This window comes from Castanea sativa, chromosome 2, assembly GCF_040712315.1.
Source record: "Castanea sativa cultivar Marrone di Chiusa Pesio chromosome 2, ASM4071231v1".
Classification (NCBI taxonomy): domain Eukaryota; kingdom Viridiplantae; phylum Streptophyta; class Magnoliopsida; order Fagales; family Fagaceae; genus Castanea; species Castanea sativa.
In genome coordinates this window covers 14,445,191-14,458,965 of record NC_134014.1, presented here as the reverse complement: position 1 = coordinate 14,458,965, position 13,775 = coordinate 14,445,191, and the positions used below count along the sequence as shown (strand labels likewise).

The 13,775-nt window shown below is 32.5% G+C and overlaps 2 protein-coding genes across 2 annotated transcripts; both read left to right on the top strand.

The window, feature by feature from the left end:
- Positions 1 to 3,068: 3,068 nt before the first annotated feature.
- On the top strand, positions 3,069 to 5,030 carry LOC142626257 (zinc finger BED domain-containing protein RICESLEEPER 2-like). The gene has a single exon (XM_075800059.1). It carries the CDS (start codon positions 3,069 to 3,071, stop codon positions 4,800 to 4,802), a length of 1,734 nt encoding a protein of 577 aa, XP_075656174.1. The 3' UTR covers positions 4,803 to 5,030.
- A 2,968-nt stretch (positions 5,031 to 7,998) lies between these two features.
- Positions 7,999 to 9,896, top strand: LOC142626305 (zinc finger BED domain-containing protein RICESLEEPER 2-like). Its single transcript, XM_075800121.1, has one exon. It carries the CDS (start codon positions 7,999 to 8,001, stop codon positions 9,730 to 9,732), a length of 1,734 nt encoding a protein of 577 aa, XP_075656236.1. The 3' UTR covers positions 9,733 to 9,896.
- The last annotated feature ends 3,879 nt before the right edge of the window (positions 9,897 to 13,775 follow it).

The following is a 13,775-nucleotide window of genomic DNA, read 5'->3' as shown; positions in this document are numbered from 1 at the left end:
TTCACACATTTTTTCACCCACACATATTTCAAAAAACTACAAAAATTTCATCTCAAACTACTCTACCAAACACGCCCTAAGTCCTTACAATTTTGAAACAACCATAATGCTGTTTTGGGAGTTTAGACTTTAGACTTTATATTGATGATTCACAAATCACAATTATACATAATTTGAAAAAAAAATTCTAGTACCACATAAAATGTCATAATTTTTATCTCAATTATTTTATGAATCAGACTGTAATTGACTTACTATTATTTTCTCACCTACAAGCCACTTTTCTTTTTCTTTTTTTTTTTTACTACTCATAATCTTGGCAGGTGGACAGTTTTGGCACATGTAGTGATGTTTTATATGGTCATAGAATTTTTGTAAAAAAAAATATAAAAAACAGTCGTATCAACCAATAAAAAGAAAATTACTGGTGTGGAGCCTTAATGATCTTCCCGCGCATCCTAAAAAAATCTAATAATAATCTTCCCGCGCAAAAGGAAAAATAATATTGTAAAATAAAACAATATATATTTCGCTCCCAAATCCCAAAGAATATTTTCCCGTAATTATAAAACCCTTAAAGGTCCGGAGCAGTATCAAACAAGCATATAATATTGTATAATTTTTCAATCTTACATCTTTCTCATCAAAACCAATTCCACATCCTCTGCCCACGAACCAGGTTTGTTCTCCTGTCTTCACTTGTTGATTGTGCTTACTTTGCTTCCTTAGCAAGCAAAAGTAGTGTCTGTATGTAACCTAAAATTTTCTTTTATATATATATATATATATATATATATATATATATATATATATATATATGTATGTATGTATGTATATTTGTGTGTGTCTGTTGTATTATTATTGGGTCTTTATCAATGATAAGAAATTTTCTTTTGTTTAAGTTTAGATTTAAAGGATTTTTCACTTGACTCAAAATGGTATATTTATTGTTATAGAAATGTTCAAACCATTAAATTACCGATTGTCTCGACCCTACTGTTTTTTATCACGTTAAATTATCAATTTTCTTAAAAGTTTAAACTATTGAGATTTGGTAAATTTAATTATTTAATCGTGTGCTTCTAGCGCAAACATATTCTACCATTATGAGTTCTTTGGTTTAAGCCTATTTTTTTAGTTGTTATGCTTTTGTTTAGCTCCTAAAACATGTAGGAGAAGAGTGGAACTTCTTAGATTTTGTAGCTTCATTCTGTTTTAGTATTGCTTCTTTAAGATATTTTTATGGTTTATTTGGATGGAAGTATTTGAAGTGAAAGGCTTGGATTTGCGTTTTGGGTTAAATGACTCATGAGCTGTTAAAATACATTTTTTTCCCCCTATTTATTGATGAAATTCATGTATGGATTTCATTTGCTTATTTGTATATTTGAAATGATTAAATCCATGTGTCATAAGTGTTTTTGTTAAATGAAAAATCTTTTATGACTGGTATTTTAAGATAAGGATTTCGATTTTAAATTTTAAATTAAATGATTTTTTTTTTTTTTTGAGAAGAAGTTTAAATGACTTGAATAGAGTATGAAATAGCAAAAAAAATTCCATTACTAAAATTCATGGATGGAATTAAGTTTTATTAATATGCAGATTTGAAATGATAGCGTTTAAGAAGTCATTTCAAATTCATGATGTCACACATGTTTTTGTTTGAACAAAATCTCTAAAGCTTAAGGCATCATGTGTTGATAAATTTATATCAAACAATTTATACTAGCAATTGCTTTAAAAATATTTTGATTTTAAATCCTCAAATCCAAATGCAACCCAAGAGTCTAATCCATCATCTATTGTCAAAATTCATATAGGGGAATGTGTATTTAAGTCTTAAAGCATTCTAATCAGATGTTTAAAAAAAATGTCATTTTGCCACATCATTTTACAATATCTCAATTATCAGATGTTTTATCCTTTAATTCTATACATTAAAATAATATTTACTACACATTAAAATAATATATTAACTCCTATCATCAACAACAACAACAACAACAATAGCACAACCACCACTGCCGCAACAATGGCCACCAACAACCACACCGCAACAACGGCTACAGCCACCACCGGCACAAACCCACATCCACCAAACTAAACAAACTCACATCCCAAACCCACCACTAGCACAAACCCACTTCCACCAAATCAAACAAACCCACGTCCCAAATCTACCAAATCAATTATAAAATTAATTACAATGAGCAAAGATCAGACATACACCGAGACATTTTGGGTGGGTTTAAGCTAGAGCTGTGGAGGATGACGAGCAAAAATCAGTGACTACCCCTGGGCGAGCAAAGTTTCAGATCAGCGAGCTTTGCGTTAGATCAGCAAGCTTCAATCGGCGAGCTGAGTTTCAGATCAGCGAGCTCTACTTCAGATCGGCGAGTCCCTCCAACACATCTGCAAATATCGAATCGGAATCGCCTTCTTCTTTGTGACAGGAAAAAAAATAGAGAAAGAATCGCAGAGAAAGGGAACGGAAAAAAGAAAAAAGGAAAAAAAAGAAAAAAAAAAAGAAACCAAAGCCAGTGAAAATGCTGGAGAAGAAAGAAGAAGAAAAAGGGAAGAGGGAGTGACTGAACATAAGGAACAGGCGGAGGAAGAAAGAAGGAAAAAGTAAGAGAGAGAAGAAAGAAAAGTAATTAAAGAAGAGAGAGAAATGAATAAAAAAGTTTTTTTTTAACACACCTGCCGTTCCAAAGATAGAACGGTATTGTAGCATGTCTCAAATTTTTGAGACATTTGACACACCTCATAAATCTCTGTTTTTTGTGTTTGGTTGTCAAATGTGTGATATTATAGCATTTAACACATTTAAGACACCTTATGAGAGTGCTTTAACCGTCTTAATTAGACCATTTTGTCAAAATCCAAACACTAGTCATAACTCATACGTCCAAATGCAACCTTCAGGTTTTCAAATTGGTCAGTGTATTTCTTTTTCTCTTCATTAAGATTTGGATATTGAAATTTTTTAGTTCTCTGATCCTTAGTGAACTAGTGTTTGAATTGATGAGATGTTCTATAATTAATTGTTGCTTTGTTTGTTAGATATGGAGGCAGATCACGAAAATTATCAGACTAATGATGTTGAAAGTGACGGTGATGCTTGTGGTGATGAATGTGACCATGGTAGTGATCATGGTGATTCTCATGGATGCTCTTCGGATGGTGAAAGTAGCGTTAATGATGATGATTTTGATTTTAAGCAAAGAAATGCTAGCCAGTTTCTTGGACTTTTGACATGCGCTAGAAATGTGTTGCCTCTAGAGGGGATGTTTATGAATATGTTGCAGATCAGTGATCCAGTATTTAAGAGAGTGAGTTTTGATTCTGTACAAGATGACTGCTTGAAACTTTACAAGGAAATGAAAGAGAATACTGAACAACTATTGGGAAAATTTGAAGGGCAGATTGGCCTCTCAGTAGATATACTGAGATGTCGAAAGGGTTATGAGTACATGTGCCTCAAAGCCCATTTTATTGCTGAAGATTGGAATTTGAGGAATTGGGTTCTCAATTTTCGTCGTATAAATGCATCGTGGGGGGATGATTGCCTTGTTGGAGCTATTTTGAAGGCTCTAAAAGGCTGGGACATTGGGAACAAGATAGCCAATATTACATTTCTAAATTATGAAGGGATTGATGAGGTCAAAGATTATGTCCAAGAGGCAAAGAAGCTCCAATTTAATGGTCAGCTATTTCGTCTGTATTGCTGTGCTGATATTTTCAAACGTATGGTGCAGGCTGCATTTGAAGCAATAGCGGGGACAATTTCCACAATTGATGACCTAATGTACTTTGGGAAACCATCGTATCTGTGGGATGCTACATATGACAGGCTAAAGACGGCTTTTGAGGAGAAAGAAGAATTTGGCAAAGAAGAGTATAACGACTGGGACAAGCCATCTGCCGATGAGTGGAAGAAAGTTGAAGGAATTTGTAAACTCTTAGAGAGCTTATATAATGCAGCAAAAGCTCTTTTTGAAACAAAAGATGCAACGGCAAACATCTATCTCCAGAATCTTCGAGAGGTAAGGGCAACTTTGACCAAGGAAGCTAATTCATCAGACAGTTTTATTAGAGCTGTGGCTGCAGAAATGCATAAGAAGTTTGAGAAGTATTGGAAGGATATGTTCTTGGTGTTGGCAATTGCTACAGTGATGGATCCTCGGTGTAAGATTACGTACTTTGAGTTCTCATCCTCAAAATATGGTGGTGATGATGACACCGCCGAAGTTTCTACTGTGGTTATGGCCATTCGCAGTCTCTATGATGATTATAGTATCCAATTTCCTGAGACTGAAAATCCTGTGAGTAATCCTACTTCTGATTCAGGAGGTGAGCCCTCCAGGCAAGTTAAGCGAGAGCGTCTTAGTTCTGATGATAGTTCTAACCAGTTACAAGATTACCAGCAGTTCATTGAATCTACTAGTCAACCTCTGAAGTCGGAACTAGATATATATTTGGAAGAACCTGTCTTACCTTGGACCCAGGATTTTAACATATTGAGTTGGTGGAGAGCTGCAAGCCCAAGGTATCCTATCCTTTCCAGGATTGCTCGTGATTATTTGCCAGTTCCCATGTCTGTTTCTACTTCCATGGATGCATTTTTTACCATTGAAAGAGAAATTAGTCCACGTTATGCTTCCTTAAGACCAGACTTGATGAATGCCATAATGTGTACTCGGAGTTGGTTCCCCGATGAATTCAAATCCATAATCGGTTCTGCGCTGGGATATGAGAAAATGCTGGAGGACATGGAATTTGTAGAAGATTTATATTAGTAGAGAATTAGAACGAACGAATTTTGTTGGTTCTTGTGGCTCACACTTTTTGTGTTAGAATTCATCTCTCTTTTTTGTTGAAGGGTTAGACTTCATATCTCTAGTTACTTCAGTAAATGCATGTTATCCTACTGAAGGAGAGATTGGTCGATCTACGGCTTCCTCAGTAAAAAATGCCTTAGTGTGTACTCCATAGTTGTGTCCTGCTAGTGTTTAGTCAGCTTTTTATTCTCTTCTAAGTGACTCAGAATGATTTGGTCGGGCAACTGTAATAGGCTGAAGATTTATGATACTAATCATGCATTTTAAAGATATCTTTTGACATCTATTTTGTGAAACTTCACTACTCTGCCGCAGTTGGGATTACAACGTTGTTGGTATTCCTTCCTGTTGCCTATTTGTTCTTCCAACAAATGCTAAAAGTGTGCTAGATAAGATAATATCAGTGAATTGGTTTGTCTGTTCAAAAAAGTTAGTGTTGCATTAATTAATAAGGTGAATTACAAATTATTCTCAATGGAAAGTGGGAATTCATTAAATTAGCTAAGCATTGTATTTGAACAAATATAGAACTGAAATATTATAATTTGTTTCAACCAGAAACATAAACAAGGACATGAATAATCTTTATAAAATAAAAAAGACTCCCTAAAGGACCAATCATTGCCCAATGAGCTATTTATTACTACCAATAGTGATTTACTTGCATGTCCCTCAAAAGAAAATAGTGATTTGCTTGCATGCAAGCTGGCATGCTTTAGAATGCCTCCTTTGTTACTTTTGAAAGATAGAGCTTGCACTGTAATTATTTTTGAAAGTAGCCCTCCTTAATGTTTTGTTTTGTTTTGTGTACCCCAAGTTTTTTATTAGATGACACAAGATTTTAAATTAAGTATCCAATACACATGCATTTTGCTTCCGCGCATTTTCTCCTTTTTTTTTTTCAAGCTGCAACTTTTGACTACTCTCCCGTGAACAGTGTACCTGTATACTATTCACAGGTCTCACAAACTTTACTTTTCAGCAATTTTTTCATTAAAAATGGATCTCACGATATTATTCACACATTTAAAAATTATTTTGCTACAGTATTTTTAGTTTTCAGCAATAAATTCTATCTAAACGGACCTTAATTAAAAAAAATCATAATTTTATTATATGTTTCAAAAGTTTCATATTTCAATAAAAATTAAAAAAAAAATTATTGGGCAAATGACAATTGTAGGTCATAATGAAAAAATAAAAGTAAAAACGACAGTCGTATCAACAATTATTAAAAAATAAAAATAAAAATCACAACGCTATGGAGCCCTAATGACCTTCCCGCGCGAGCGACAGACATCGATTCCAATTCCCAAAAAAAAAAAATTACTCATTACATTAATTTAAGGTTTTGGTTCTGAAGAGTGTACCAAACAAACCTAATATTTTGAGTTACAATCTTTGTTTCTCATCAAACCAATTACATGTACTCTGCCCGCGAACCAGGTTTGGTTCTGTCTTTCACTTGCTAATTTTGTTTTTTTGGTTCCTTAGCAAATGTATAGTATCTGTATGTAACATTAAATTTCATAATCTTAATCTCTTTACTTCATTCCAAAAAAAAAAAAAACTGTCATTTTTAGGATCAAAATAACTTTACTTGTTAGTGTATTATTATTGGTTCTTTATCAATGATGAGAAATTTTCTTTTGTTTTTAAGTTTAGATTGAAGTTTTTTTTTTTTCCTCTCTCTCTTCTCTATGCTTTTTTATTTGTAGACGCTTAATGGTTTTGATATATAAAAGTTCAAACATACTCTTACAATTATGAGTTTCTTTTTTTTTTTTAGAAATGCTACATTTTGCTGTTACTGGTGGGCAAAAAAAAAAACAAAATTGTGGTAAACTCATATTATAACCAATAATAACTTGTCATTTACGATTTGTTCTGAAAATAGTATTTACGTAGCATTACCATTTTTTCCCTCTTTTTTCAGTTAGTTGTTGTGCTTCTTGTTTAGCTAATAAAAAAAGTACACAAGTGTGCAGCTTTTTGGATTTTGTTAGAGTTATAAATTATTCAGTGTAGCCAGTGTACTACACATTTCTCTTAAATAGAGATGGTCCCAATTCCCACATGTGGCTTTTGGAAATTGGGATCCGCCCTTATGTGAAAGGATGGTGAAGAACCATTGAGTCTACCAGATAATTTCATGAAGAAGAGAATTGCCATTCAAACCTGTCTTAATTAGACCATTTTGTTGTCTCGATTTGCATCAACATTGCTCCTTAATCATGAATTTTTATGGTTATTTTGGTTGGAAGTGTTTGAAGTGAAGTATTTGTATTTGAATTTGATTTTTATTTGAATGAGATAAATAGAGTATGAACTATGAAAGGGCAATTTTTTCTATCCATGAAATTCATGTATGGTATTGAATTTACTTTATTTGTGGATTTGAAATGATAAAATGCAAAGACATCATTTCAAATTCATATGTCAAAATCATTTTTGTTGAATGAAAATCCTCAATGGCACATTTGGATAATGCTTTTGAAAGAGAAAGAATTTGGATTTCAAAATTTAGTTTAAATGAATTGAATAAAGAATGAAGTAGTTGTTAAAATATTGGTTAAGTGATTAAATTGGTCATTTCTTAATTGTTTAAGTTTTTAGGAAAACTGATAATTTATCAATAGCAAGTCTTTTCATAGGGGTGGCAATTCGTGTTCACGTGTCAGATTCGTGTCGTGTCAATTCATGAGTATCCGACTATATAGGTCAATTCATGATCAAAATCTCTAAAGTTCAAATATTTTTGTGTTGTTAAATTTGCATCAAAGAATTCATACTAGCATTTGGACTTCAAATCCCTTGATTTTAAATCATCAAATCTAAATATGAGCAAAGAGTTTAATCTATCATCTATTGTCAAAATAATAAGGGAATTAATGGTAGTAATTGTTCTTGTCAAAGAGCTCTTGCTCAACCAGCACCTCCTACCCTCATATATTCTAGAGGAGAGTGAGGTCGTGCGTTCAAGATCTATTGGGTGCGTGCATGCAACGTTAAGGATTTCAAAGTGGTTTGTGTATTTCTTATCCTCTTCATTAAGATTCAGATACTGAGATTTGTTGTTTCTTTGATCCTTATTGAACTAGTGTTGAATTGATGGTTTTCTGTCATTAACTGTTGTTTTGCTTGCTTGTTAGATATGGAGGCAGATAATGAAAATTATCAGACTAATGATGTTGAAAGAGACAATGATGAATTTGACCAGGGTAATGATCATGTTAACTCTCATAAAGACTCTTCAGATGTTGAACATAGTGTTAATGATTACGATTATGATTTTGAGCAAAGAAATGCTAGCCCGTATCTTGCAGCTTTGACATGCACTATAAATGTGCTGCCTCGAAAAGGGTTTTTTATGCAGACACTGTGTCACAGTAATCCAGTATTTAAGAGAGTGTGTTTTGCTTCTGTACAAGATGACTGCTTGAAACTTTATGAGGAAATAAAAGGGAATCTTAAACCATTATTGAGAAATTTTGATGGTCATATTAGCCTCTCAGTTGATATATTGAGTTGTCGAAAGTTTTCGGAGTATATGTGCCTAAAAGCCCATTTTATTAATGAAGATTGGAATTTGATGAATTGGGTTCTCAATTTTCGTCGTATAAGTGAATTGGAGGATGATTACATCGTTGAAGCCACTTTGAAGGCTCTGAAAGACTGGGACATTGGGAACAAGATAGCCTATATTACATTTCCAACTGGCTCAGTAGATGACAAAGAGATTGATGAGGTCAAAGATTATGTTCAAGAGACAAAGAAGCTTCAATTTAATGGTCAGCCATTTCGTCTGTATTGCTGTGCTGACATTTTCAAACGTATGGTGCAGGATGCATTTGAAGTGATATGGAGGACGATTCACATAATTGATAGACTAATGTACTTTGGGAAACCATCCATTAGGTGGGATGTTGTATATGACAGGCTAAAGACAGCTTTAGAGAGTGAGGCTAAGGAAGAGTTCAAAGAAGAGGATGACTGGGACAAGCCATCCGCTGATGAGTGGAAGAAAGTTGAAGGCATTTGTAAACTCTTAGAGAGCTTATATAATGCAGCAAAAGCTGTATTCGAAACAAAAGATTCAATGGCTGGCATCTATCTTCAGAATCTCCGAGAGGTACGGGCAACTTTGACCAAGGAGACTAATTCTTCAGACAGTTTTATTAGAGATGTGGCTGCTGAAATGCATGAGAGGTTTGAGAAGTATTGGAAGAAAATGTTCTTGGTGTTGGCAATTGCTACAGTGATGGATCCTCGGTATAAGATATCATACTTTGAGTTCTCATCCTCAAAATATGGTGGTAATGATAGCAAGACTGAAGTTTCTACCGTGCTTATGGCTGTTCGCAGTCTCTATGATGATTATAATACCCGATTTCCCATTAATGAGAATCCTGTGAGCAATTCTACTTCTTCTGATTCAGAAAGTGAGACTCCCAGGCCAGTTAAGCAAAGGTGCCTTAGTTCTGATGCTTCTAATCGGTTACAAGATTACCAGCAATTCATTGAATCTACTAATCAACCTCTGAAGTCAGAGTTAGATTTGTATTTGGAAGAACCTGTCTTGCCATGGACCCAAGATTTTAATATATTGAGTTGGTGGAGAGCTGCAAGCTCAAGGTATCCTATCCTTTCCAGGATTGCTCGTGATTATTTGTCAGTTCCTGTGTCTGTTGTTACTTCCGTAGATGAATTATTTACCATGGAAAGAGGAATCAGTCGACGACGTTATGCTTCCTTAAAGCCAGACTTGATAAATGCCATAATGTGTACTCGGAGTTGGTTCCCTGCTGAAGTCAAATCCATGACTGAATCTTCTCTGGGGTTGGGGGAAATGCTGGAAGACATGGAATTGGTAGATGATTTAATTTAGAATGAGTGCATTTTGTTGCTTCTAATGCCTCATACTTTTTGTGTTTAGACTTTTCTCTCTTTTGCTGAAAGGTTTACTTAATATGCCTAGTTACTTTAATGAATTATGAATGCATATTATACTACTTCAAAGAGTGATGGCTTCCTCAGTAAAGAATGCCTTATTTTGTAGTCCACAGTTGTGTCTTGCTAGTGTCATGTCAGCTATTTTAAGAGTACTTTTTTACTTCTGCTTTTGTGAAACTTCATTAACTCTGCATTAGTTCACAATGTTGTTGGTATTCTTCCCTGTTTTTTTTTTTTTTTTTAATTCTCCCAACAAATATTCAGTGTGCCGGACAATAAGTTAGTATGTAATAATTAAAAAGGTGAATTATAAAATATTCCGGCTGGAAACTCAAATACAAACCCAATGCAAAAGACTTGGAGAGTATTATCATTCAAAATTCTGGGCTTTATACCTAGGATTAAAAATATTTTAGATGTTAAAATATAGTACCCCTGAATCTTGAGCCTTGCTATTCTTTTTATACTCATTCCAAGATCATTGGAGTTGTTATAGACCAGGTAATTATCTTCACAATATTGTTGCAAAGGTAAATTAAAGGAGCAGGTATTTCAATGTATGCCTCAATACTTTGATGACATGGTACTCCTCATTTTCCAATTAACTTATTAGTTATTATTGGTTAAATCTCTTGTTCTCAAATAAGACCACGGAACACACACAAATAAAAATTGGTGTCTCGATGATAGGTAAAGAAATGAGATTTAACTCTCCTCTACACTTAAAAGAAAGTCATTACTTTTTAACTGTGAAAAGGAATTATTAATAAATGAATGTTGTTCATAGCTTAGGATTCAAAATTCAAACTCAAGATCATATGTTTTGATACCAAGATAAATTATCAATTGTTCTAAAAGTTTAAACAATAAAGAAAGAGAGAATTTGATCATGTAACCATTATAATTACAATATTATTATCAAATTGAATCATTCTTGCACTATATTAGATCGTAGTTTTGTTAATCAACATAACTTAGCAAAAATCAAAATACAACCAAAATTAATTTACTTCTCATTACTACATCAAATTGAATCTTTATTCTGAGCTATATTGGATCTTAGTTTGATTAATTAACATGAAAATCCCATTAACAAAACTGTAACTCGTGGCCATCACTAATAAAACCCTCAACCCTCCGATTTAATATTGAGGCCACGTGGAACGCAATTATTGACCCTTCATTTTTTTTTTTCCCGTGCAAAACCAAACGACAGCTCGTTTTACAATGAGCTCTCTCTCTCTCTCTCTCTCTCTCTTACTTCCTTTTTCACTAGAAATCAATCAAAGATGAAAGAACACCACAGCAGAGGCTCTTTTCATAGACATTTGGCACTCAAAAGACGACACCAGGTATATCATACTTTAATCTGAAAATCAATGTCGTTTCATTATTTTTAAAAGAGATTATGTTTGGTTGCAGAGAAAAAACAAAGAAATCAAATAAGAAAGTAGTAGTAAGACGTGAAGTTTCTTTCTTTGTAAGTTAAATATTGCTCTGATGATGAGATGAAATCATATATCTTATGCTAACGTGCCTAAAGTTTTGCTTTAATATGGGGCATTATTTGGATGATGATTAAGGTTATATTTTTTTTTTTTGGGAAAAAAAGTAAATTTTTTTTATTTGAAGCCCTTCATAATTTGGTAGTAATATTTCTTAGTACTGAAGTAGAAGTTTTATTCTTTCTTTTCCTATTCTTCAAATATATTGTAGTTAACAAAAGGGAAAAGTTAACGGATGTCTAAATGTATTGATTTAGGAAATAATTTTAGAAACTTTTTACGGGAAAAGAAAAAAGTCAGTAATTTTTTTATGATTTTTATATTTCTCGTGAGAGTGGAGTCAAAATCTTCTGGTTTATTAATAATTTTCCTAAGGTACCGTTAATAGGACCCTTAACAAAATAGAGCATTGAATATTCAAATCTTAGCAAGGTTAGTGCAAATATAGAGAAAAACAACACACAGATTTAAGTGGTTTGGCTGTGTGCCTACACCACAGCGTAAAAATTCACCATCAAAAAATAAATGGTTTACAATTAATTTATAGCGCCTTCAAAGAAATTTAGAATATGAGCCACTCTCTCTAACACAGATCACAATCCTTTGGTTCAGAAGAAATGTCAAATTCTTCTTTAATATATATATATATATATATATAAATAAATAAATAAATAATAAAAATAAAAAAACCTTTGTGTTTTCAAGACATGTAGTTTATGTTTGGTATAATTTATTTTGGCGAGCTGAAAATAAGTTGGGATTTGACTGAACTTTAGCTGGACAAAACTGATATTTTAAAATGTTGTACTTAGGAGAATAAATGGGCTTAATTTCATTTTTAAGCCACATTAAACAAAGACACACGTGTATGTTGCTAGAGTTTTTTAATTACAACTTCCCCTAAAATGCATTTTTCATCCCTAAAATTTGTTCAAGTTCAATTTTGGTCACTCAAAATTAAAAGTTGCAATTTAGTTTCTGAAAATTTGAAAGATATTAATTTTGTTTTCCATCCATCTGCCATTATTTAAATTTATTTTATTTCATTATCTACATGTTAAAATTCAATTGGTAGTGGTATATTTATTTCTCATTATATTATTTAAGGTTTCTAGTTCTGAAGCAGTTCCAAACAAACTATTTTGATTTACAATCTTTCTGTCTCATCAAACCAAGTACATGTACTCTTCCCACAAACCAGGATTGGTCTTCTGCTTCACTTGCTGAATGTGATTTTTTGTTTCAAATGGATAGTGTCTGTATGCAACATAAAATTACTTTAAAAAGAATATGTCATTTAGGATCAAAATAACTTTACTTGTTAGTATGATTATTGGTTCTTTATTAATGATAAGAAATTTTCTTTTATTCAGTTCAGATTTAGGAGTTTTTTTATTCTCTCTCTTGGATTTTTGTTTGTAGACACTAAATGGGACATAGATTGTTATATAAAAGTTCAAACATACTCTTACGATTATGAGTTTTTTGGTGTGTGCCTTTTTTTTTTTTTTTGGCCTCTCACTTTTTTCAGTTAGTTATATATTTTGTTTAGCTAATAGCTACTAAAAATGTAGCAGAAGAGTGGAACTTTTTGGATTTTGTTAGAGTTGAAATTATTCAGTGTAGCTAGTGTACTACACATTTTTCTTAAATAAGGATGCATCCCAATTCCCGCATATGGCTTTCACAAATGGGATCCACCCTTATGTGAAAAGATGGTGTAGAACAATCGTGTCTGTGGGATATTTCTTGAAGAAGAGATTGCCATTTAAACTTGTCTTAATTTGAACATGTTGTTTCGATTTATATCAACATTGCTCCTTAATCAAGAATTTTTATGGTTCTTTTGGTTAGAAGTGTTTGAAGTGAAGGAGTTGTATTTGGATTTGATTTTTGGTCAAATGAGATAAATAGAGAATGAACTATGAAAGGACAATTTGTTCTATTGATGAAATTCATTTATGGTTTTGTATTTTACTTATATGTGGATTTGAAATAATAAAATGTAATGATATCATTTTAAATCCATATGTCAGAAGTGTTTTGTTGAATGAAAATCCTCAATGGCACATTTGGATAGAGGTATTTAAAGAGAAACATTTTGGATTTCCAATTTAGTTTAAATGACTTGTATAAAGTATGAAATAGTTGTTAGAATATTGGTTAAGTGATTAAATTCATCATTTTCTAATTGTTTAAGCTTTTGGAACAACTGATAATTTATCACTAGCAAATATTTTTCATTAATGAAATTTATGGATGGATTTAAGTTGTATTAATATGTGGATTTGAAATGATAAGGTGGAATAAGTTATTTCAAATCTATAATTTCATGGGTGTTTTTGTTTGAGCAAAATCTCTAAAGCTCAAATCTTTTTTTGTTGTTAAATTTACATTAAAGAATTTATACTAGCAATTGGACTTCAAATCCTTGATTTTGAATCCTCAAATCCAAACATGAGTGAAGAGTTTA

What these genes read in the sequence shown, in the direction of transcription:
- LOC142626305 (XM_075800121.1), top strand. Translation starts at nt 7,999, where the DNA reads ATGGAGGCAGATAATGAAAATTATCAGACTAATGATGTTGAAAGAGAC.
- LOC142626257 (XM_075800059.1), top strand. Translation starts at nt 3,069, where the DNA reads ATGGAGGCAGATCACGAAAATTATCAGACTAATGATGTTGAAAGTGAC.